General features: G+C 40.8%; 1 protein-coding gene across 14 annotated transcripts in view; it reads right to left on the reverse strand.

Moving 5' to 3' along the window:
- Positions 1-26038, reverse strand: part of LOC129817746 (MAP/microtubule affinity-regulating kinase 3-like) — a 119184-nt gene that overhangs the window by 13413 nt on the left and 79733 nt on the right. For 4 of the 14 annotated variants that reach the window (XM_055873261.1, XM_055873258.1, XM_055873257.1 and 1 more), the window contains exons 11-17: positions 24290-24402; positions 22703-22856; positions 22071-22291; positions 8580-8683; positions 2899-3072; positions 1873-2145; positions 1-27 (exon numbers count right to left, since the gene is read on the reverse strand). In XM_055873261.1, the coding sequence (XP_055729236.1) occupies positions 1-27; positions 1873-2145; positions 2899-3072; positions 8580-8683; positions 22071-22291; positions 22703-22856; positions 24290-24402 (1066 nt within the window). The remainder of the gene's footprint in view (positions 28-1872; positions 2146-2898; positions 3073-8579; positions 8684-22070; positions 22292-22702; positions 22857-24289; positions 24403-26038) is intronic. The other 10 variants (XM_055873270.1, XM_055873267.1, XM_055873269.1 and 7 more) reach the window with 3 other exon arrangements.

Raw genomic sequence — 26038 nt, forward strand, 5'->3', positions numbered from 1 at the left:
CTTTTGGTAAACCTGAATGACTTGTTTCTATTAAAAAAAAATAAAGAAGAAAGAAATGTACCAAGTCAAAAGTTGTACTAAGAATTCTTTATATTTTTAAAGAATCAAATTAGAAAATCGTTTGACATTTCAATTTTTTTTGGGGGGGGGGGGCAGCATAATAAAGATCAGTAGCTGAGACATCTCTTGTCTGAGCTTGGCTGCTAGCATCTGTTACTGGCAGATTGCAGACAGCTTGGATAATGGGTAATAGTAGCTTCCCTAGAATAGAGTATTATGATAGAGCTAAGGTGTTCAAATCTGGTCCGAGAAAAACCTGAACAGCAGCTATGGAAAGGATAAAGTTGTGAGAAGAAAAAAAAACATTCAATAATGCATTAAAGATACTTGAATGCTAAATTACTTTTCAGATTAAATTTGGTCTTTATTAGTCTAATGAATAAAAAGCCCCAAAAAGTAATGAAGCCATTTTGCATATGACAGAGCGTTGTGACATAATCCAAATATAATTCTGGCTGAAATGTAGATCAACCTGGACCTAATATTGATTCTGAGATAGAAGACTATTCTTACTAATCAAAATCATTTCAATTTATGACTATATCTATTTGTTTTACAGAATTATATCCCCCCCCCCTCCCAAAAAAACCCCGGATGCTGCCTTTATTAATTCTAATTCTGGTAGAAATGAAAATCAGCATTGTTAGGTTTTGTCCGAGGAGGGGGGTGAAAATGTAGAAACAAATGTGCAGGACTTCAAAGAGAAGTGAGAGATATCAAACATATTGACATTTAGAGTTAAAGCAGTGTCCAGTTAGTTCCCCTGAATCCAAGGGTAGACCTTTGAGGGAATGGTGTGACTGCACTGAACTCAGACTGTACGGTAATGTAAAGGTGTTTCTGAGGTGAGAGAAATTTAACTTTAAATTATTGTCTATATCGCCCAGTCATAATTTATCACATTTTATCATGACTAATTATTACGATAATGATGTGAAGGAGGATATTATATCCACATAAATAGAGCTTGCGAGCTTGTAGTCCTAAAAAGGCTTAGGAGATCTTATACATTTTGTTCTATGAGATAATATCAGTCAGTTAACATGACCTTTATGAATTAAGAAGACATTACGTGCATTTTATAGGGCTCCCGAGTGGCGCAGCAGTATAAGGCACTGCATCTCAGTGCTAGAGGCACTACAGAACCTGGTTCGATTTCTAGGCTGTACCACAACCGGCCGTGATTGAGAGTCCCATAGGGAAGCGCACAATTGGCCCAGTGTCGTCCGAGTTAGGCCGTCATTGTAAATAAGAATGTATACTTAACTGACTTGCCTAGCTGGGGCGGCAGGTAGCCTAGTGGTTAGAGCGTTGGACTAGTAACCGAAAGGTTGCAAGATCGAATCCCAGAGCTGAAAAGGTAAAAATCTGTTGTTCTGCCCCTGAACAAGGCACTGTTCCTAGGTCGTCATTGAAAATAAGAATTTGTTCTTAACTGACTTGCCTAGTTAAAAAAAAGGTAATAAAAAAATGACACAAATGCTTAAAAATTTACAAAACAATATGTTAGCTGATGAAGATTATCTCATAGAACAAAACGTACAAGATCTCCTAAGCCTGTGTCTACCACAGTCCAAATGTCCTGTGTATCCAAAAATCCTACAAAAAAGCCTTTGATGAACAAACCATGGCAGAGTTAACACCATTACTATTGCTCCTTATTAAATGACGAGTGAAATAGGGAATGGATAAATTCACATCATACAGGCTAGTGAACAAACCAAACTACAGATCTCAAACCCCAGTGCTGAAATCTGCATACCGTGGTTAGTTCCGATTATTCCGGGGTTACCGTGTGCGGCTTTGGCTTACCTGCGCGTGAGCTTGGAGGTGAGCTTGGTGAAGAGGTTGGTGGTGCCTCGGCTGCGGGACTGCGAGAGGGGCGTGGCGTCATGCGACAGCGTGGGTGAGGCCGGCGGGCCGTTGTAGGTGGCCGTGCGACGCTCCCGCAGCTGGCCGCCGTGGAAGGTGCTGCGGCTGGCCGTGCCGCGGGGGAAACGCAGCCGGTCGGGGGGCGTGGCGCTGCTGCTGATGCTGTGGGTGGAGGAGCCACCGGGGTTCCGCTGGCCAGACGTCGTCGACGTGCTGGGGAGGAAACGTGGGTGGAGGAAAGGGAAATTAAGAGTCAAGACCACACATTTTAGCCTGGGTCACGGCCTGTTTTCTGCGCAAGCCAAAGAGTTGGCTAAAGCAGACAAGGTTCCAGGTTATTCACATTCAAAAGAGGGGACACCATTACCCTGTTCTGTGAACGAGTACTGAAACAATACCATTTCACATCTCTTACCTGAAAGAGCAGCGGATGTCAACTCGGATGGTTTTGGTTAGCTACAACTTTATCAACCACATCATGATGAAACACTTGTTTTTATTGTTTAGTTAACTAAAGAGTTAAAGGGAATCTAAACAGAGTTTTTAGGACATTCGGGAGAATTACCTTAATGCGGCTACTCATTTTTGCTACATTAGGGATTTTGTTTGTCAGGTGAGATTTGGCTAGCACTACTTTGGACCAAAGACACTGGGGTAAGTTAGTGGGAAGAGAGAGGACACAATCCTTCTCTGTGTTAAGACACACACTTTTACCAGAGGTAACAGCCATTGGTGGAGATGCTTTGGGGGTGGAGCTAACGGAATGAGAAGAGGGCAGATACACGGGATGAGTGTTGGGGAGGGAAATGTTCAGATTGGTCAGAGGGCGTTAGAGAGAAAAAGTGGGGACAGAGAGGGGGATGGAAAATCGAGGTTAGAGAGACGAGCAGACAGACATAACGTGGCCCCTGGGAAGAGGAGGCCCCATGGTTGAACCCCTGGGAGGCAGGGTGGGAAGCCCCTTACTTAGGCCTGAAGAAGTCGCCATCGGTAGGTGGCAGCGTTTGGCGGCAGGTGTGGCCCGAAGCCGACAGGGACGCGGCCTTCTGGTGGCGCAGGCGGACCGAGGCTGAGGAGACGGTGAGCGCCTGGGCGTAGGCAGAGGGGCTAGTGGCACAGGCCGCCGACATTTCACTCATGCTGCCCCCCGGAGGACAGGAGGTGAAGTGCGGCAAAAAAGGCCACAGGGCCAGAGCAAAAAAAGTGGTTTTAATAAAGCATTGAGGGCATAAAAAGAGTCAAACTTCATAAGATAAAGAAAGAGGACAGAAGAGGAAGCATTGCTTTCTGTCCAGGCTCTCTTGAATGAATGTACTGTAGCAGCAGTGTGGTATAGATAGTTAGACAAGCAGAAGTTGAAGGGAGCCTTCTTGACAGTGGTGACTGTCTCTGTATTGGGTTGCACTGGATGGTCAAAGGGTGTGGATTGTGGACTGCATATGAGTGTCTATCAATCTGCTGTGTCCCCCCTCAGTCCTCGATACATATTGTTTTCATTTATAATTGAGGGGAACTGGATCAGTGTATCGCAATGTTGCATTGCACTACTTTCCTTTGTGAATGTCGTGACTGAATCATTCAAAAAGTAATCTTGGTGACAAATCTGAGCACTCAAATTGAATTGCCATAGTAACACAAGTCACCTTGTAAAACAAAATGAGCGCTTCTTAGTGTACAAGTGTAACTACCTCCCTGTTCAACTACATTTTCTTATGTTTGGTGCCTAATGAACAACTCCGACAGAAAGAGAAAAAAGGCTTTGACCGCTGCAGACCTACCGAGGTCAAAGAACGTTTTAAACCCTCTTGTAACCATGTGTATAAATTCAAACCCCATACTGAACACCAACCTTCCAAGCACTTTTCGTCCTCAAGATTCTCTTGGCAAAGTCTATTTTAATCTCAACAAATTTCTTAGATTTGTTATCAGAACACTTCAACAAGTAACCCGCCTCTACTCTCCGTTCAATTGGCAAACGTGCAATCACTGGAGAGTAAACTCGACAAGCTTCATTCGAGACTTTCCTATCAACGTGATCTGAAGAACTGTAATATCCTATTTTTCTCAGAGTCGTGGCTGAACAAGGACATGGATAATATAAATCTAGCTGTTTTTTGTAATACATCGGCAGGACAGAACGGCAACGTCGGGCAAACTCAGAGGGAAAGTGGTGTGTGTCTCTTCGTTAACAACAGCTGATGCGCAATCTCTAATATAAAGGTCTTTGAGGTTCTGCTAGCCTGAGTTTGAATACCTTGTAATAAGCTATAGACCATACTACACTGAACGGAAATATAAACGCAACATGTAAAGTGTTGGTTCCATGTTTCATGAGCTGAAATAAAATATCTCCAAAATGTTCCATATACAGAAAAAGCTTATTTCTCTCAAATTCTGTGAACAAATTTGTTTGCATCCCTGTTTGTGAGCATTTCTCCTTTGTCATGATAATCCATCCACCTGACAGGTGTGGCATATCAATAAACTGATTAAACAGCATGATGATTATTACAAAGCTGCACCTTGTGCTGGTGACAAAAGGCCCCTAAAATGTTCAGTTTTGTCACACAACACAATGCCACAGTTTTGATGGAGCATGCAATTGGCATGCTGAGTGCAGGAATATACACCAGAGCTGTTGCCAGAAAATTGAATGTTCATTTCTCTACCATAAGCCACATCCAACATAATTTTAGAGAATTTGTCAGTACGTCCAACCAGCCTCACAACAAATACACATGTGTATGGCGTTGTGTGGGCGAGCGGTTTGCTGATGTCAACGTTGTGAACAGAGTGCCCCATGGTGGCGGTGGGGTTATGGTATGGGCAGGCATAAGCTACGGACAACAAACACAAATGCATTTTATTGATAATAATTTCAATGCTCAGAGATACCGTGACTAGATCCTAAGGCCCATTGTTGTGCCATTCATCCGCCTCCATCATCTCATGTTTCAGCATGATAATGCACGGCCTCATGTTGCAAGGATCAGTACACCAGTCCTGGAAGCTGAAATCCTAGTTCTTCCATGGCCTGCATACTCACCAGATATGTCACCTATTGAGCATGTTTGGGATGCTCAGGATCGACGTGTACGACAGCGTGTTCCAATTCTCGACAATATCCAGCAACTTCGCACAGCCATTGAAGAGGAGCGGGACAACATTTCACAGCCCACAATCAACAGCCTGATCAAATATATGCGAAAGAGATGTGTCGCGTGTGACCAAATGGTATCTGGTGTGACCAAATGGTGGTCACACCAGATACTGACTGGTTTCTGATCCACGTCCCTATCTTAAAAAAAAAAAAAGTATCTGTGACCAACAGAGGCATATCTGTATTCCCAGTTATGTGAAATACATAGATTAGGGCCTAATGAATTTAATTCAATTGACTGATTTCCTGACATGAACTGTAAATCAGTAAAATCTTTGAAATTGTTGCATGTTGCGTTCAACTTTTTGTTCAAAATATTTACCAACAGAGTTTATCTATATTTTTCGTAGCTGCCTACTTACCACCACAAACCGATGCTGGCACTAAGACCGCACTCAACGAGCTGTATAAGGCCAAAAGCAAACAAGAAAATGTTCATCCAGAAGCGGCACTCCTAGTGGCCGGAGACTTTAATGCAGGGAAACGTAAATTTGTTTTAACTCATTTCTACCAGTATGTCACCTGTGCATCTAGAGGCGAAAAAACTCCCGATAACTGCCATTATTATTACTATTGGGTAGAAAACACTCGAGTTTCTAAAACTGTTTGAATTATATCTGTGAGTGAAACGGAACTCATTTGGCAGCAAACTTCCAGACAGGAAGTGAAAAATCTGAAAACGATGCTCTGTTCCAGGGCCTGCCTATTGAATTGCCTTATATTTATGGATATGCATGCACTGCATACGCCTTCCACTAGATGTCAACAGGCAGTGGAAGGTGGAATGGGGTGTCTAGCTTGATCTGAGGTCGAACAAGAGCTCTTGGAATGACGTGTCCAGAATTTCCTTTCTCTACCTAGGCGCGGGAAGCACCTATATTGTCTCATGATAAGCGTTCGGTATACACGGCTAATATCTCTGGCTTTGTTTTTATTTTATACATATTAGAAAAACATCATAAAGTAGGTTTATTCAACCGAGTTTCATCAGTTTATTCAACATTTAATGGGACTTTTGGAGTTTTCCGTTCTTTGCGTCAAGAGAAGATGGGCATGTTCGCGCCACATGGCTAGCCTTGTGGAGCGAATTTGACAGGAGAGAAGGACATTCTAAAACCAAACAACGATTGATTCTGGACAAAGGACTCCTTGTACAAGATTTTGATGGAAGCTCAGCAAAGTAAGAACAATTTATGATGTTATTTCGTATTTCTGTGGAAAATGTTTAGTCCTATTATGAAGTTGGTCAAGGTTAGTGATTGATTTTATATCTTTTGCTGGTTTTTGCGATCGCTACCTTTTGCTGCTAATAAATGCATTTGTGTGTTTGGCTATTGTGGTAAGCTAATATAATGCTATATTGTGTTTTCGCTGTAAAACACTTGGCTGGATTCACAAGATGTTTATCTTTCATTTGCTGTACACCATGTATTTTTCATAAATGTTTTATGATGAGTATTTAGGTATTTCACGTTGCTCTCTGTAATTATTCTGGCTGCTTTGGTGATATTTTTGATGGTAGCTGCAATGTAAAACTATGATTTATACCTCAAATATGCACATTTTCGAACAAAACATACATTTATTGTATAACATGTTATAAGACTGTCTGTCATTTGATGAAGTTGTTTCTTGGTTAGTGACTAATTATATCTCTATTTGGTCGGTTTTGTGATAGCTACCTATGCGGTAGAAAAATTGTGAAAATATGCGGTTGAGTCTTTTGCTATTGTGGTTAGCTAATAGAAATACATAGTGTTTTTGCTGTAAAACATTTAAAAAATTGGAAATGATGGCTGGATTCACAAGATGTTTATCTTTCATTTGCTGTATTGGACTTGTGATTTCATGGAAATTATATTATATGATATCCCTGTCGCGTTAGGCTATGCTATGCTAGTCAGCTTTTTTGATGAGGAGGATCCTGGATCCGGGAGAGAGAAGCGGTAGAGGTTTGCAGACGACACAACGGTGCTAGGCCTGATCACTGACGACGATGAGACAGCATATAGGGAGGAGGTTAGAGACCTGGCAGTGTAGTACCAGGACAACAACCGCTCCCTCAATGTCAGCAAGAAAAGCAAGCTAATTATGGACTACAGGAAACGGCGGGGGGGGGGGGGGGGGGGGCAAAGCAGGCCGCCATTCACATCAACGGGGCTGTAGTGGAGCGGGTCCAGAGCTTCAAGTTCCTCAGTGTGCACATCACTAAAAATTGCCTCCAGATCAGTCATAGACTGTTCTCTCTGCTACTGCATGGCAAGCGGTAAAGGAGCGCCAAGTCTGGAACCAAAAGGCTCCTGAACAGCTTCTACCCCCGAGCCATAAGACTGCTGAACAGTTAATCAAGTGGCCACGCTGACTATTTGTACTGACTCTCTTGCACCGGCTCTATGCACACTCACCCACACTCATACATACTATACTGACACTGCAACACACACGCACTACATACTGTATGCTCACACACACGCATAAAACACACACACACACGCATATTGACGCCACACACACACACTTTAACACTCTTCACATACCCTGCTGCTACTCAGTTTCTTATCTACCCTGATTACCTAGTAACTTTTACCCCTACCTACATGAACATATATCAATTGCCTCAACTGCCTTGTACCCCTGCATATTGACTCGGTACCGGTACCCCTTGTATTTAGCCTCGTTATTGTTATTTCATTGTGTTAGTATTTCCATTAAAATGTTTCAGCTAATTTGTCTTACATTTTAACTCTGCATTGTTGGGAAAGGACTCGTAAGCATTTCACAGTAAAGTCTACACTTGTATTCGGCGCATGTGATAAATACCATTTTATTTATACATTTTATCTCTTGTATTTTCGAACAGAGTTAGGTTGTGCCGTTCACATGTGTTTTATTTAAACTGACACAACTACTCTGTTCCAATTATGATAGAGTCCTTTCAAATCGGCAAATGATTAAAGGTAAATATACAGTGTCGTTTCTATTGAGCTGAACATTAATAGACCCCAATGTAGCATCTCTGTGATTCCAAACCAATGGGTTTTTTGAGGAACACGGCTATTTCACAGAGAAAACACTGATGATATATAATGATGATGATGAAGAATGGGGCCTTCCTCTAGTAGAACAACAACCTTAACTAGAACAATCTTCAAGGCCTGAATTTTGTACAGGGTGGTCAGGGTGGTGTACGTAGCTGCTGCAGGCTACAGTGTTTCTGTGAAAGTGTGAAAAGATGGGGGGGGGGGGCATTTTTAAGAGAGAGTGTGTGAGACAAAGACAACATGCTGTGTGTTTCTGTGTATGTGCCTGTGTGTGTGTGTGTGCGCGCGCGAGTATAAGTGCATGTGCATCTAGCAGAGGGAAATCTACTTTAGCAGTTGGAAGAGGTGTGTAGGTGTGTGTGTGTGTGTGTGTGTGTGTGTGTGTGTGTGTGTGTGTGTGTGTGTTTAGAAAACCAGGAGGGACAACGGGACAGACAGAGCCTCACCTGTTTTCTTTTCCGTTCTGGATGACAGAGTGGCGGTCCGAGGCGTTCCTCTCGCTACACACATACGTGTTCCTCCTTCTCATGCCCCCTGATGTGGAGTTAGTCTGGAGGGAGAGAGAAACGGTGATGAAAGGAGGGAGAGAGCGAAAGAGAGAGGGTGATGAAAGCAGGGAGAGAGTAAAATAGAGTGAGAGTGAAAGGAGGGAGAGAGGGTGATGAAAGGAGGGAGAGAGTAAAAGAGAGGAATTCATAACTAAAACCGTGTTGCTGTTTTTATTTTTATAGAACACAAGCTCGTTGTCACCGTTGTGCTTTGGCATGTCAATAGTTTATTCAATTTAATTGCGAGAGAGAGAGGGTGAGGACGGAAGGTGAGACGTATAGTGACAGACAGACAGAAATTAAAAATTAAAAAATAAACCAAAGAAAGAAATGTCAAGAGAAGATACTGCCCTAAACACTACGTTTCTTGTGAGGCCCAGTACAAATGCTGTAAACACTATCTCGATCCCTCTTTGACATGGATCATCAAGCACAAAAAGCTACCCTGAGTGAGTGAGTGTGTGGCCAAATATCCATACTTGTGTTCAAAATAGATTGAGTATGCGAAATTATTGTATTTGAAAATATTGTATTCTTTAAATGCCAGGATGTCATACTCATTTAGCTTTTCATCTAGTAGAATTCACTGCACACTATCGAGAATGAGAAGGGTATTTTCAGATCTACGTGTGTTAGATAACTGATAAATCAGCTGATAATTAGATGCCAACGAATGGCGGGTAACAACGCAATTGCGCATTAGATGTCGTATTCTCAGTGTGGGTGAGCCTATTACGTGGATATTTGTTGCTTACTGCATACATTTGTACTAAACAGTACAGTATTTAGACTCCACATTTTGTTACGTTACAGCCTTAAACTAAAATTGACTAAATTGTTTTTCCCCCTCATCAATCTACACACTATACCCCATAATGACATCACAATGCCCCATAATGACATCACAATACCCCATAATGACATCACAATACCCCATAATGACAAAGCAAAAACAGGTTTTTATACATTTTAGCACATTTTTATATAAAAAAACAACTGAAATATCACATTTGCGTAAGTATTCAGACCCTTTACTCAGTACTTTGTTGAAGTAACTTGGCAGCGATTACAACCTCGAGTCTTGGGTATGACGCTACAAGCTTGGCACACCTTTATTTGGGGAGTTTCTCCCATTCTTCTCTGCAGAACCTCTCTAGCTCTGTCAGCTTGGATGGGGAGCGTTGTGGCACAGCTATTTTCAGGTCTCTCCAGAGATGTTCGATTGGGTTCAAGTCCGGGGTCTGGCTGGGCCACTCAAGGACATTCAGAGACATGTCCCAAAGCCACTCCTGCATTGTCTTGGCTGTGTGCTTACGGTCATTGTGCTGTTGGAAGGTGAACCTTCGCCCAGTCTGAGGCCCTGAGTGCTCTGGAGCAGATTTTCATCAAGGATCTCTCTGTACTTTGCTCCATTCATCTTTGCCTCGATCCTGACTAGTCTCTCAGTCCCTGCCGCTGAAAAACATCCCCACAACATGACGCTGCCACCACCATGCTTTACCGTAGGGATGGTGCCAGGTTTCCTCCAGAGGTGACGCTTGGCATTGAAGCCAAAGCGTTCAATATTGGTTTAATCAGACCAGAGCATCTTGTTTCTCATGGTCTGAGAGTCCTTTAGGTGTCTTTTGACAAACTCCAAGCGGGCTGTCATGTGCCTTTTACTCTACCATAAAGGCCTGATTGGTGGAATGCTGCAGTTCCTCAGAGGAATTCTAGAGCTCTGTCAGTGACCATCGGGTTCTTGAATGTCTCCCTGACCAAGGCCCTTCTCCCCTGATTGCTCAGTTTGGCCGGTCGGCCAGCTCTAGGAAGAGTCTTGGTGGTTCCAAACTTCTTCCATTTTAGAATGATGGAGGCCACTGTGTTCTTGGGGACCTTTAATGCTGCAGACATTTTTTTTGTACCCTTCCCCAGATCTGTGACTCGACACAATCCTGTCTCGGAGCTCTACGGACAATTTCCTCGACCTCATGGCTTGATTATTGCTCTGACATGCGCTGTCAACTCAATTGAATTTGAGCTCAATTTCGAGTCTCATAGTGTAGGAGTAAGTGACATATGTAGGTAGATATCACACTATTAAACAATAGATAGGTAAATAGTATAAGAAGGCAGATGTGAGTGTGTTTGCCATTCTGGTAAATACAGGAAACCAAAGATTAGCAGATGATGTAGTAGTAACATAAAATACATGGATAACATATAAATATTAAAGATAGCTGAACATTAAAGTAACAAACCACATGGTAACATAGATCATGAGACCGTGGTAATGGAAATCTACTAAGGGACGTTCTGACCCTCTGACCCTTGTAGATTCTCCATTATGCTGTCAGACAGATAGGCGCTTAAAGAAATTGGACACTAGACACACAGTCTGCTGATTCTTTAAAGAGATACACATGTCAGAGAAATATGTGTTTAGGGCACTTAGACCCACTAGAAATATAGTCTACTCATTCCACTAGAAAAGCATACATACCAGAGAAATATGCCTGAGATGGCTGGACACTAATGAACAAGAAACACATAGTCTGCTGATTCCATTTGAGTGAAACTGACCAGACACATAGACGCCTATAAGCAATTGGATGCCCTAGAGAGGGGGGGGGGGCACAAAGAGTGCATTGATTTAGTGGTAAAGGGAGGGTCCGGCCACCATTATAAACTGATTGAAGGCAGATGGTGGGGAATGACGTCATAGGGGACGGACAATACTATGTGGGTATAAATATAAAGGACTGGACTTCTGAGGGGTGGGTTCCGCGGTGTGGGTTCCGCGGACATTCCAGATGGCTGTACAATTGTAATAAAGAGCATGATTGAATTTACAAGTTCTGATAAAGCGTTATATTTCTGAGATGATTTTCCACGACATATTTTGGCGAGCCAGCCAGGAGCTGATAGGGACTGGGACGTTCTTGGCTGATGATGGGTTCTTTGGACAATCTAACAAACAAGGGTGGCCGCCCAACTAGACGGTAAGCAAGTTCTTACAATGGTTGAAATGTTTGTGTAAGATTGCTTCAGAGATACTGTCTCAGCGAGAGGAGCGCCACGTAAGTCTCTCTTTCAAATTTCCTAAAATGAAACCAGTAAATACAAAAGAACTTTTAAATTCAATGAATTTGCATGTATGTGTAATTTGGGGAATTGTATTAAATATAAATGCATGTGCATGTATAGAGAATGAGTGAATAGGCGATGTGAACTTTGCTTGTGTTGGGTGTTTAGTGGAGCATGCGCTCGTTCTGATTAGACCGTTCGAATGTGTAGCTTAAATGATGTGCTTGTTTGTGCCATCTGGCTGAGATGGCTGGCTATAATGTGGGACAGCCCATACGGTAAAAACAGATAATGTAGGTATAAAATCCTGTGATACCTCTTCAATAAAATTAGTAGAAGGAATGCTTGGACAGGTTACTTATGAATAACGGCTCTAAAGATAACAGAGAACTGCATGAATAAGTAGTTAGAAAGCCACGATACCGCTCGTTAAAAAAGGAACATTTTTAAAGAGGTCTGATTGGGTGGATATTTAGTAAATAAATACTTCATGGATACCGCCCCAGAACGGGGGACTGAACGGATGAATATTTAGAAGGCAGGAAAAACGTTAGCCCGATTGTGCGGCGTTCAACTGCAAAAGTAGCTTATAAATATTAGGTTGTAGGAAAACGTTAGCCCGATTGTGCGGCGTTCAACTGCAAAAGTAGCTTATAAATATTAGGTTGTAGGAAAAACGTTTGCCCGATTGTGCGGCGTTCAACTGCAAAAGTAGTTTATACGGTCGAAACATAAATCAGTAGTTAAATAAATATTTCATGGTTAACGCTCTGAAAGGAGGACTGTACGGATGAATATTTAGGACGTTTGCCCGATTGTGCGGCGTTCAAATGCAAAAGAAATCCTGCGAATAAAAAACCGCTCTGTCTAGCTAACAGGGTTTTGTAATTCAGTAGGTCACGCCATAATACTACTCTAATAAAAGAAGAAAAGATCAGTATTGGGGGTTGGGTAGGATATGAAGACAAGCTGATCCGATTAGACAGTAGTCTCTCGTCATATCGTAGAAATCCTATTAGCCTAGGCTTATGTTGAACAAAGGGATTAAGTCAATAAAGAAAGAACTGAGTTGTTTTGAGGTAAAAACAAAGGATGAATGATAATGTTGTAAGAAATGAGTAGATCTGTGTAGAGATAGAACATTAGGAAGAAAGAAAGGACAGGTTGGGTTGTGTGTGTGTGTGTGTGTCTGTGACCAACTGCTGGTAGGAAGAGGCATGCGCAAGCCTCTCTGATAGTTAACTGAGTGTAATTTGAGAAGGAGAGTGCAGTTAACTGCTATTAGGCAGATGGAATGAAATTAAGGAACATCGAAGTAAAATAAGTTATAATCAAGGATAAAAACACTGATGTGATAAAGTAATAAGCGACCATAGTAGAATACTAAAAAAGGTGTTAAAATAAATAACCATAAAGATAATAAAAGAGGATTAAACCAAATAGTGTGTAACAAGACAGAAAGTAGAATCGTCGATAAATTGAAATTGTACTATAAAGTTAAAAACGAATTTAGGTTAGTTAAGATAAATAGTGATAAATAGTGAAATTCAGGACAGATTAAGGATTCACGAACGGTGTAACAAAGGAAGAGGAAAAAAGAGGCCGTCGATCACTCTGTACCCACAGAGACTGCGGTCTAAAAATAGCCTGAAGGACAGAGACCAGAATATGAGAGGTTTGTTTCACTAAAACCGTGAATCGGGAATTAAACAGTAAAATGGGATAAAAGACAATGAAATAATAAGAATATAGATAAGAGGTAAGAAAGTATAGACAAAATAAATTAATAAAGGTAAACGTAAGACGTTAGATAGAGATCGTAAAGGAGCGGGCAGTGGACTGGTGTGACTCAGTTGGTAGAGCATGGTGCTTGCAACACCAGGGTTGAGGGTTAAATTCCCATGGGGGACCAGGATGAATATGTATGAACTTTCCAATTTGTAAGTCGCTCTGGATAAGAGCATTTGCTAAATGACTTAAATGTAATGTAAATGTAATCATAAAATTGATTAGAATTATAAAATGAATAAATAATAATATCTGTAATGGGAAAAACACAGTGATATTTGAAGTATTGTACTAGAATAAGACATTAAGTCATCTGTAGTATTCAGAAATAATGTCTGTACTATATAGAGCGTGGTTTGGGAAGAGAAATTAAGTGATGTGACAAATGCATTTTTAATTGGAAAGGGGATTCGCTCTACCTTGGAAAAATAGTAAATAAAAGGTGTATAATACATGGGAGTATTTAGGAAAAATACAATAATTAGTGGCATGACAACAAAATGACTGTTTCCATAGAATAGGGAGAGAAGGACACTATTACCTGATGAACAGGATAAATAGGACAAGGGAATTAAACAGTCACATGGGACCAAAATGTGAAGCTCGATTTGCAGGCGTTCTGATGTCAACATTCTATCATCAGAAAATACATTGCGATGGGGTTGTGTGTGTGGTTCCTCTAGTCCTCGCAGACGTGCGGGTGATTGGCAGAACTATTGACAAGATCTAAGAACCAATAAGAAAATAGCTCTCTGTTCTGGATATAGGTATATCGGTTATGGGAAAATTAGTGTAATGTGACATTAGAACTTAGTGCGGTAGCAGGAAATGCCGCTATACAAGAGTTTATATCCTTGTCAAAATAACAGACAACTAATTGGTTTGAGGTTAGTGAGAATGGAATTTTTACTTGGCGGTGTGTAGTCTCTGAGGGAACAATGAGTGTTTCATAGAGATTGCAGTTTATATGTGGTCAAGAAGAAGTATTAGATCACGTTTGACTTGACATCTAGTAAAGTAACGATGGAATATTAATTGTTAGACATTATATACCACAATTCTCTGGAACTGTTAAAGACGCTTTAGAATAAAATCTATGGATAAGTAAAATTATTGGTTTGCTGACTAAAAGGTAACATTGTGAATATTAACGATATGTACACTTTCTTTTCCAGAAAGAATAAGGGAAAAAAAGGGTTTTCAATCTTCTCTGGTCAACAATGTCATTGGAGACTAATTAACTGCTTTCCACAGTAATTAAAGTCAGCCGCTTTAAAAATAAAAATATCTGGATAAGGCTAAAACATGGAGTTCTGGATGAGTGAGTCCAGTTCGTTTGCTATTATTAGCTTATGGTTCACTAGTGAGTACACCATGTACTGGGAATGAATATGCATTAGTAGATATATTGGAAGGGTTTTTTCCAATTCAGTTTCAAATTGGGTATGCAAAAGGATGAACATGTTTTTGAAAAATGTATTTAAGTTGCTCCTAAAGAAAGGGGGAGTGGAAACATATTAATGGTGTCAAAATGCCCTGAATCCTAGGAATTTCCTGTGAAAGACTGATCACCTTTTACTAGAAATTGTTGGAACAGGTGGGATTTACTTATAAAATGTTTAAGACACCAGACTCTATTCAAACTGTATAATTACTTTGAAAATCTATTATGTCTCTGGGAAAATTATGAAGAGTTGTACCCTTAAATTGAATAAGTTATTCGAATAGGTTTATTTTAATTTTTATTTTTGATATAACATGGGTTCATGGGTAAAACTATCAGTTCCTTGGGGTTATGGTCTTTGGGGAAATACACAAATGTGTTTTGTTCATTATGCATATAAAAAGTGTTGAAAGTTATTCCAACGGGTTTATTGGAGTGTGGGTTTGTGAGGGTTTTTGTTGATAAATACATCATCTGTAATTCATCTGAGAGAACACTGGTGGAATAAGGGAGTTATCATAAGAAGGTGACGTCAGAATGCTTTAAGGCATGGGAGAGAATATTACCACAAGTGGGTGTGGAGATCAAACCCACCCTAACCGACTGAACAGTGAGGGACAACTGTGTCTGATGACCTGTGAACTGTATCTAAAAAAGACATGCTGAAATGACATTATATTTGTTGGGAGAATAATGACTTAAAGTTATTGGGGTACTGATTTTTTATTATCAGGCCATTCATGAGAGAAACTGAGACAAAAGGGCTATTGGAAAATAGATAATACTGGTATTTAAAGTGTTTAGTATAAATGTTCATTATTAAAGGGATGTTGTGTATTGAATAGATAAGGTCAAATTTGAGTTAAAGTAAACACTAAGGACTGTTATCCTGAATATTGGGTTGGAAAATGTATTTAAGAAATAACTGTTTAGTTATTTAGATATAGAACTGTTTAAATTTAATAGGCCTAGGGAAGCTCTGGAAACTAATCCTGAGACAAGGTGGTTGACAAAACTTACAGAATATTAGATTAAAGGTTTTTTATTTTTTGTTTTATAATGTCATTGGAATTGGAATGATAAAATCTAATGTTTAATTGAATAAAAATATAGTATGTTGTGCGATGATACCCAAGAATGAAGAAGAAAGAGACCAATAATAACAGGGGCATAGAATGAAACAGATGGACGTTTTTCTCCAGGTTTAATTACATTACGAATAGTGGAAATTTATTGCAAATGTGTAATTATTATAAAAAAATTATTATTATTATTATTTTTTTTTTTTTTTTTCTCTTTTTCTCGTTTGGTCAATTTCTTTTTGTTTTGAGGAACATAAGGTTGTGTATATGTTCCTGAGGAGGGACTGATTGATATAAATGATATATAAATTGACTTAAGGATGTATTAAACAATGGCTGCTATGGGTTAGGGGACTCATAAATGAAGGTAATGGTAGTGAAGGGGTGTTATTTGTAGAAACTATGTATAATAATAGAGATAATTCACAGAAAAGGAAAGACAGCTGACTGTGTAAAATATAGGGAAAATTCTAAAGTAAATAGAACAATTCACATATCTAAAGATATGGTAAAAAGAATAAGTGGTGGCATTTTGAACACTAGAGCAAAAGTTTAAGAAACTTATGACTTAGTTTTGTGAGGATTGGATATTCTTCCAACTGGAAGACACTTGACTGAGTACATGTTATTTTACAGCAGTTGCCGTAGGGACCATCATTTAACTATCATTATGAATATTTCTGTGGCAGGAGGCCAGGTATTTGAGGCAGAATGGTTACATAGGGCTGTTATTAAAAATTAAGATTTAGTGATCTTGCTAATGTTGTCAGGAAATAACCCATGTGTAAGTGTGTATGTCCTCAGGAAAAAACAGCCAGAAATGGAAGGGCTTGGGCTGCATTCTGGAGACTGAGTGTACATCAAGATACACCAGGCTGGTGGTATACTTCTTACAACACTGCAGTGGTAAAGTTCTTCTTGTCTCTCTTTGGTGGGTGCATAAGTCTCACGAGAAGTAAGGTCCAGCTGAATAATGGGTGAGCTTGAAAACACCATGACAGAGGATGTGGAATCAGAGAGAGAAAGAGAGAGAGACTAGATTCCACTATAGACATACTGGGTTGAGTTTGGAGGCTACTTGTTTTATTTTTAATACATCATGTGAAAGAGAATGGATGATAGGATATTATACTCTAAACAAACATGTTAAAGGGATTGATATGAAAGCATATACAGTGTTGAATTAATTCAAGAAGAGAGAATGTTAATTGTAGGTTATGCACATGATTATCAGTTGAAATGGAGTAGATGGGAAACTAAGTAAAAATGACATGATTTGGGAACACCTCTCAGAACCTGGGGCCGAAAGGGGAAGACTGGGTGGAAGCATGAGGAAGCTTTTTAGGGCTTTTATTTTTGTGGAGTCCAGCAGAAAAGTATCCTGGAGGCATAGAGTCAGGTAAAGAGAGAGTGGGAATTGTCATGGTCTCAGATTTCAGTTTGCATGAATATATTTATGCATAACACATAACATTGTCAATGCTGTTATGTTTTGTCTGTTGTTTTCCAAGTCTTATGTTTAGGAAACCAGAAGGAGAGGGGTTCGCCAGCTTCAGCTGGAATGTCTGTTTGTTGTGTGATGAGTGATGGAAGTAAGAGGATGTATGGTGCAATCATAGAACAGAGGCCATAAGTCTCTAAGTATGAATGCTTCACAGAAAGTAGGCAGAAACCTGAACCAGGATGAGAGATTCTGCGTCTGATGATCCAAGGGGACCAGAAGGACCTCTCCCAGTGATACCAGGAGATCTAGTCCACGTTGGAGGGATCCGGAGGAAGTGGGATCAACCGAGGAGAGATGGACCCTATGAGGTGGCCAAAGCAACAAGAACGGCCGTCCAAGTGAAAAGAAGCCAGACGTGGTACCATCTGAACCACTGCACATGAGTCCCAACAGAGAGAAGGATACAACCACATAGAGATGAGGACACAGAGGATGCTGATTCACCAGGAGGGAGCCTGGAGGGAGCAGGAGCAGCGGAAACGATTGAGACGCAAGGGAGGAGCCAAGAAAACAGTAAATCAAGTGAAAGCCAAAATATGACACGTGCACCGACTAATGCACCCAGAAGAGGAGAAGAGGCCTCACAAGGAACAGAATAAGAACGTTTCTTTCCTAAAATTGAAAGCCTTCCAGATGGAAGCTAAGTCCGGCCTGAGGAGGGAGCCTCAGGTGAAGAAAGAGGAGGAAAAGTCCGGCAAGCTGAAGAAAATGGGGATTACCCACAATTGACTTTTAAACTTTTGAATGGCCTCCTTTACAGACAATTGATGTTAGAACAACAAAAGAATAATGACATTGACATAACAGAAGTAACAGTGAATGCTAGTATAGAAACAACAGACTAATGCACAATCAAGATGTATTGTGGGAGCAGGAAGAGAAGAATGGAATCAGCCGAACAATCCAAAAAGACTGACAAGGTTTGAATCTCTGTTCCACCTCAATTTATAACAGAAGTAGGAGAACTGAAGTTTCTCAATCATAAGGATCAAACCCTTATCGGAGATTGCACTCTGTGGATGGACATATCACCAAACAAAGGGACAAGTCATTTGGGATCCGAAAGGATGTGACCTGACATTAATCAAAGAAAAAGACGAGAGGGTGCTCATCATGAATCAGATTGAACCAGTTGAAGGTGAAGAATTAATAGTTGAAATAACAAGAACAACAGTGACCGAAGGGAGTAGCACCACTGTCATTAAGGTTGATTCTACCCCTGCACATGAACAGGAAGAACCTGTGACAACAACAAGGGTGGCGGCTGCTGTGACGACCACAGTAGCTATCACTAGATGACATCGACTGCCCTTACCAAGCAGACCACCGTGCCACAAAGCAACCTGAGACATCTGAGTCAGGAGAGTTTTTTACTGACAATTGGAACTTTCTGATAAACTCTAATGATCTACTTCAAGATAAGAACATTGAAAAAGCAACAGAATTAGATATATCAGAATCAGAACCACTCAAGGACACCACATGAGAAGAAGTAGTGAAGAAGGAGTGATACGAATGGGCTAAGTATATGGCAAACAGACACAGAATGGATAATTGTATTTTGTGAAGAAAATCACCTTTGTCTGATCTTTTAATAGTCTCTGAACCAGCATCATGTAAAAACTGTGTAAGTTGGGAAAAATGACTATTGTACCAATAGAAAGTATTCTATTCCCTTGTGTGACATAAAATGTAGGATTGCTCTGGGTAAGGACTAGGGGAAAAATTATGTTGAATGAGACCATGCTGGGAGACAATGATTGTGCTGCCTATAACATTAGAACTGAATTAAATGTACCTTAATTAGATAGAGGTACCGTGGTTAAATTAAAATATGAATGTTTTTACAGACATCACACCGAAGGAATTGATGTAGGAAACACCACTGTAGAAGTGATACTATTTGGGTGTTGGAGAATGTGGGAGTTTGTAAAAGTAATGATAAAGGGTTGATTATGAATAGAAAAGGGTTGTGTAGTTACATAACTCAGGTTACGCCATCTCTTACTATGTTGAAAAATCAAGACAGAGTTATTGCTGATAGTTTATGGATGTGTGGAAAACACTAACTGTTGAATGTATTGTCTGATGGATGGATTGGTCCTTGTGCCTTAGTTAGAGCAATTAAATAGGTTACTATTATTGAATCACTCCATGATGACTATGTTAAACCTAGAGTTAAAGTGGTTTATGATAAGGATCCTGAGGTATACCTTAATGCAATTGGACTGCTTAGAGGTCTACCTAGGGATTTCAAGGCCAGAGATGAGGTTAAATCAGGATTTGAATCTATATTTTTGTGGATAACACCAAATAAGAACTTAGAGTGGATTAATTATATATGCTATAACCAACAGGGATTCATTAACTATACTTAATTGGCTCTTAGTGGAGAAGGGTGGAGTTTGTGTCATGTTTGGGGATGACTGTTGCACCTTTATTCCCAATAATGCTATGGCCAAACTCAAAGGATTATGAGCAGAAGTAAAGGCTAATTCTGGTTTGGACTCTCATGTTTGGGATTGGTTGGACCTAGTGTTAGGAAAGTGGGGAGCCATGTTTGCTAGGATGGCCATCATTTTGGGAGGAGGGTTATTGGCTCTGGGTATTGTATTTTGTTGTGTTATACCCCTGCTAAAGTCAATTGTGGTTTAGACAACAGTTAAACAGATGTCTGTAAGGAGAGAGGGGTGGTCATGCGTGTCATGGTTTCCATGTATATGTTAAATTACCCAGTTCAGATTAATATTTACTCATACATGTCCACAAAAAGTGTAATTTGCGTCACAATTTCAAGTGGTGTACAAAAATTCATGAGGATGGTCATTATCATCACCTAGAACCTTTTTTCTGTCAAAGTGTCAAAGAAGAGATTGTCTTATATGTAAGGATGAGGACTGTGGTCTTATGTAAAGGGGTTTTAGCATATCTATTTTGCCTAATGCTTTGTGTTCTTTGTAACCTCAGGCAGGGATTCATACTACATGCTCATTGCTTCATCAAAATATAATGGTTGATTATTAGTATTTTTTATTTTAACTAGATCTTTCATTCCTATTTTATGTTATTAATTGGAGATGTTTGGTCTAGTTGGGTTTTGTAAGAATATTATGTTTCAATTGGATCTTTTCTTCCTGTCTGTGTTTATGTATTGGAGATGTTTGGTACAAGTGATTTGTAAGCTTTATTTTGATAATGTTTTAGTCAATTGTTGGTATTGATATCTACTCTCTATATGTCATTTTTAATATGGTTTTTGAGGTTATTTACCCTCAAGAGGAGGGATTATGTAGGAGTAAGTGACATATGTAGGTAGATATCACACTATTAAACAATAGATAGGTAAATAGTATAAGAAGGCAGATGTGAGTGTGTTTGCCATTCTGGTAAATACAGGAAACCAAAGATTAGCAGATGATGTAGTAGTAACATAAAATACATGGATAACATATAAATATTAAAGATAGCTGAACATTAAAGTAACAAACCACATGGTAACATAGATCATGAGACCGTGGTAATGGAAATCTACTAAGGGACGTTCTGACCCTCTGACCCTTGTAGATTCTCCATTATGCTGTCAGACAGATAGGCGCTTAAAGAAATTGGACACTAGACACACAGTCTGCTGATTCTTTAAAGAGATACACATGTCAGAGAAATATGTGTTTAGGGCACTTAGACCCACTAGAAATATAGTCTACTCATTCCACTAGAAAAGCATACATACCAGAGAAATATGCCTGAGATGGCTGGACACTAATGAACAAGAAACACATAGTCTGCTGATTCCATTTGAGTGAAACTGACCAGACACATAGACGCCTATAAGCAATTGGATGCCCTAGAGAGGGGGGGGGGGCACAAAGAGTGCATTGATTTAGTGGTAAAGGGAGGGTCCGGCCACCATTATAAACTGATTGAAGGCAGATGGTGGGGAATGACGTCATAGGGGACGGACAATACTATGTGGGTATAAATATAAAGGACTGGACTTCTGAGGGGTGGGTTCCGCGGTGTGGGTTCCGCGGACATTCCAGATGGCTGTACAATTGTAATAAAGAGCATGATTGAATTTACAAGTTCTGATAAAGCGTTATATTTCTGAGATGATTTTCCACGACAATAGCAAAGGGTCTGAATACTTATGTAAATAGGGTATTTTTGTTTTATTATAAATTTGCAAAAATGTCTAAAAACCTGTTTTTGCTTTGTCATTACAGGGTATTGTATTTAGATTGCATATTTTCTGTATTTATTTAATCCAATAAGGCTGTAACTTAGCAAAATGTGGAAAAAGTCAAGGGGTCTGAATACTTTAACAAGGCACTGTATGCAGTATGATTAGTACACAGTGTATAGTTTTAGTAGAAGTCAAGACAGCTTTTAGACACAGACATCGACATCAAGCCCAAAAACCCTGTGAGTGACTGAGTTTGTCTGTGTGTGTGTGAGTGGTTGATGTGCGTATGTATACATATCCTGTGTACTCTCTGTGTACTCACGCTGGGTGTGGTGGAGCCCTTCTTGTGGTCGGGGATGTCGGCCTTGTTGGGGTTGTTGGCGTTACCCAATAGGGGACTGGCAGGGGCACCGCTGCCACCACGCCCGCCTGATGAAACAGACTTCCGTGGCTGGGCACCCCCGTCCTCTTTGTGGTCGCCGTTGTCATCCGAGGTGGTCTGGCTCCTCTTGGGGTAGCCCACCGAGGGAATGGACGGACCGGCTGGATGGAGGGAGAGACACACATGGATGAGTATGGAGTTACAATGGGAACTGTGGTGCATTGGATGTTCACATCGCTCTTCCTATATTAACACTTATACCCCTTTCCCTCCTTCATGACCCCCTTACTCCTCCTCCTCCTCTCAATGTCTCCCCTCCTCCTTCTCCCCTCAATGTCTCCCCTCCTCCTTCTCCTCTCAATGTCTCCCCTCCTTCTCTCAGTGTCCTCCTCCTCCCCTGCGTCTCCTCTCCTTCTCTCAGTGTCCTCCTCCTCCCCTGCGCCTCCTCTCCTTCTCCTGTGTCTCTTATCTCCCCTTTCATGCGTTCTTCCTCGCTCTCCCTCCTTCATCCTGTCCCACTTACATCCCCCTTCCTCCCTATCTTCCCCGCTCCATCTCCTCCCCCCTCTCACCCTGGTCGCTGTAGCGTCTCTGTTTCTGGGTGCCGGAGATGGACCGCTGGGCCTTGAGGTGGGCCGGAGACTGGCCATTGTTGTTGTGCTCGCTGGCGGGCCTCGCCTTGGCCAGAGACAGGTTACTGCTAGAGCTGGAGTCACTGGCCTCCAACTAGGAAAGAGGGGGAGAGAAGAAATGTTTACAATTAAATCACACTGCAGATTATGAGTTCTACTGTATTTTATGCGCAGATCTGTGCCATTTTGTGACAAAAAGTCACTCAGTGTGTGTTTCTCAATATGCATACAACTGTCCATCAATCTCTCATGCGCCTTCATTCTCCGAGGATGTTCTTGTGTGGACGAGAGTGTGGAGAATGCATACGAATTTACATAAGAGAAGCAAGCTACTTTTACATGTACAAAACGACCTAAAACTAATGTTGTAATGCAATGTAGATAGGCCAAAGGTTAGCTATGAATTCTTTATGGCTAGCTAGCTAGCTACCAATTCTTTGTCAGTTAGCCTGCGCTCTACGCACACTACAGTGGGTATTATAGGCAGGTAGATGTGCCAAAATGAACATAGTATGTATTTATTACTATATAAAGATGAAATATTCGAGTCAGGCAACATATGAGATGTGAATGGGCAACAGTTCATTCCAAAGTCAGAGTTTATTTTCTCTTGCTTCAGCACTAAACCCGTCCGCCATCGTTAAAGAGATTTCTCATCATGTTTTACATGGTTGTGTCATATTACATCAACAATCCTGGGAATTTAGTTGAAGCTTGCATCGATGCTTCGAAATGTGTACAGAGTACGTGTTCCATACTCCGACCATTGTGTGCTCCAGTTTGCGTGCTCAAAGTGTGGTAGTATGCATATTGAGAAACATCCATTTTGGGTTGGATGGAAAATTTAGAAAAATGCACTACATTTTTCTTGAATCTTGAAGCTACCAAAAATAATTTACAGAAACTAGTTCCGAATGGAGTCATCCATGATTCACCAAATCATATTTTAAGCATATGTTTTATTTTCAGTCTCCATCTCCACTGAATGTGGTTAACTGTAAGGATTTCTTTCCTAATAATAATAATAATAATAATGTAAAATTAACAAATGTACTGAAAGACCTGTGTGAAGGCCAACTTACAGAGGAGGAACTTCTTGAGGCAATTAAATCCTTTCAGTGTGTAAAAACACCAGGGCTTGATGATATACCAGTAGAGGTATATCAGACCTTTTGTACTCAAAGATACATTTTTAGCATGTTTAAACTACTCCTATGAAAATGGTAGACTTTTAGGTACTCAAGAGGGTCTATATAGGAGGGTATATATATATATATAATTTTTTCTACTTTTTTAAAACTTTTTTTTTTAAATTGACCTTAAAAGAAAGAGACATTTTGAAAGTGCAAAAAAGGTGACGGCATCACCCAAACAGACACTCACTTCAGGTACAGTATTTTGCATTTAATTGCACTTGTGCACTTGCCAGACAGAAACCAATGTCAGACAGAAACCAAGACCAAGACCTAATACATGCTAGAGCCAGCACTTTCGAACATGGTAATCTATGGCCAGGTCTGTCCTTACCTCTGTGGACTTCCTGCCCAGTAGCAGGTAGGTGGCGGTGATCTCATCGTACTTCATCCTGGTTAGAGACTCAGTCACCTCCTCCCGAGTGTAGCCCATCCCCACCATGATGTCTGCAGGAGAACAGGAGTGGGATAGGACAGCTGTTAGCATTAGACACCCAATAGGCTGCAGCCTGGGGTGGTCTAGCGGTTAGGGATGCTGCCTTCGAATCCAGCCCATACCCTTTTCACACAAACCATCTTTCAACTTTCATGTCTCTCTCTTGTGGTTTATAACCAATAATAAAAAATAAAAAACATGCAAGAAAAAAACACCATTGGCTGGGACTGTGTGAACATATAACCCCATTTCCTATTGGCTGGGACTGTGTGAACATATATCCCCATTTCCTATTGGCTGGGACTGTGTGAACATATATCCCCATTTCCTATTGGCTGGGACTGTGTGAACATATATCCCCATTTCCTATTGGCTGGGACTGTGTGAACATATATCCCCATTTCCTATTGGCTGGGACTGTGTGAACATATATCCCCATTTCCTATTGGCTGGGACTGTGTGAACATATATCCCCATTTCCTATTGGCTGGGACTGTGTGAACATATATCCCCATTTCCTATTGGCTGGGACTGTGTGAACATATATCCCCATTTCCTATTGGCTGGGACTGTGTGAACATATATCCCCATTTCCTATTGGCTGGGACTGTGTGAACATATATCCCCATTTCCTATTGGCTGGGACTGTGTGAACATATATCCCCATTTCCTATTGGCTGGGACTGTGTGAACATATATCCCCATTTCCTATTGGCTGGGACTGTGTGAACATATATCCCCATTTCCTATTGGCTGGGACTGTGTGAACATATATCCCCATTTCCTATTGGCTGGGACTGTGTGAACATATATCCCCATTTCCTATTGGCTGGGACTGTGTGAACATATATCCCCATTTCCTATTGGCTGGGACTGTGTGAACATATATCCCCATTTCCTATTGGCTGGGACTGTGTGAACATATATCCCCATTTCCTATTGGCTGGGACTGTGTGAACATATATCCCCATTTCCTATTGGCTGGGACTGTGTGAACATATATCCCCATTTCCTATTGGCTGGGACTGTGTGAACATATATCCCCATTTCCTATTGGCTGGGACTGTGTGAACATATATCCCCATTTCCTATTGGCTGGGACTGTGTGAACATATATCCCCATTTCCTATTGGCTGGGACTGTGTGAACATATATCCCCATTTCCTATTGGCTGGGACTGTGTGAACATATATCCCCATTTCCTATTGGCTGGGACTGTGTGAACATATATCCCCATTTCCTATTGGCTGGGACTGTGTGAACATATATCCCCATTTCCTATTGGCTGGGACTGTGTGAACATATATCCCCATTTCCTATTGGCTGGGACTGTGTGAACATATATCCCCATTTCCTATTGGCTGGGACTGTGTGAACATATATCCCCATTTCCTATTGGCTGGGACTGTGTGAACATATATCCCCATTTCCTATTGGCTGGGACTGTGTGAACATATATCCCCATTTCCTATTGGCTGGGACTGTGTGAACATATATCCCCATTTCCTATTGGCTGGGACTGTGTGAACATATATCCCCATTTCCTATTGGCTGGGACTGTGTGAACATATATCCCCATTTCCTATTGGCTGGGACTGTGTGAACATATATCCCCATTTCCTATTGGCTGGGACTGTGTGAACATAT

Source organism: Salvelinus fontinalis, chromosome 20 (genome assembly GCF_029448725.1).
Source record: "Salvelinus fontinalis isolate EN_2023a chromosome 20, ASM2944872v1, whole genome shotgun sequence".
NCBI lineage: Eukaryota > Metazoa > Chordata > Actinopteri > Salmoniformes > Salmonidae > Salvelinus > Salvelinus fontinalis.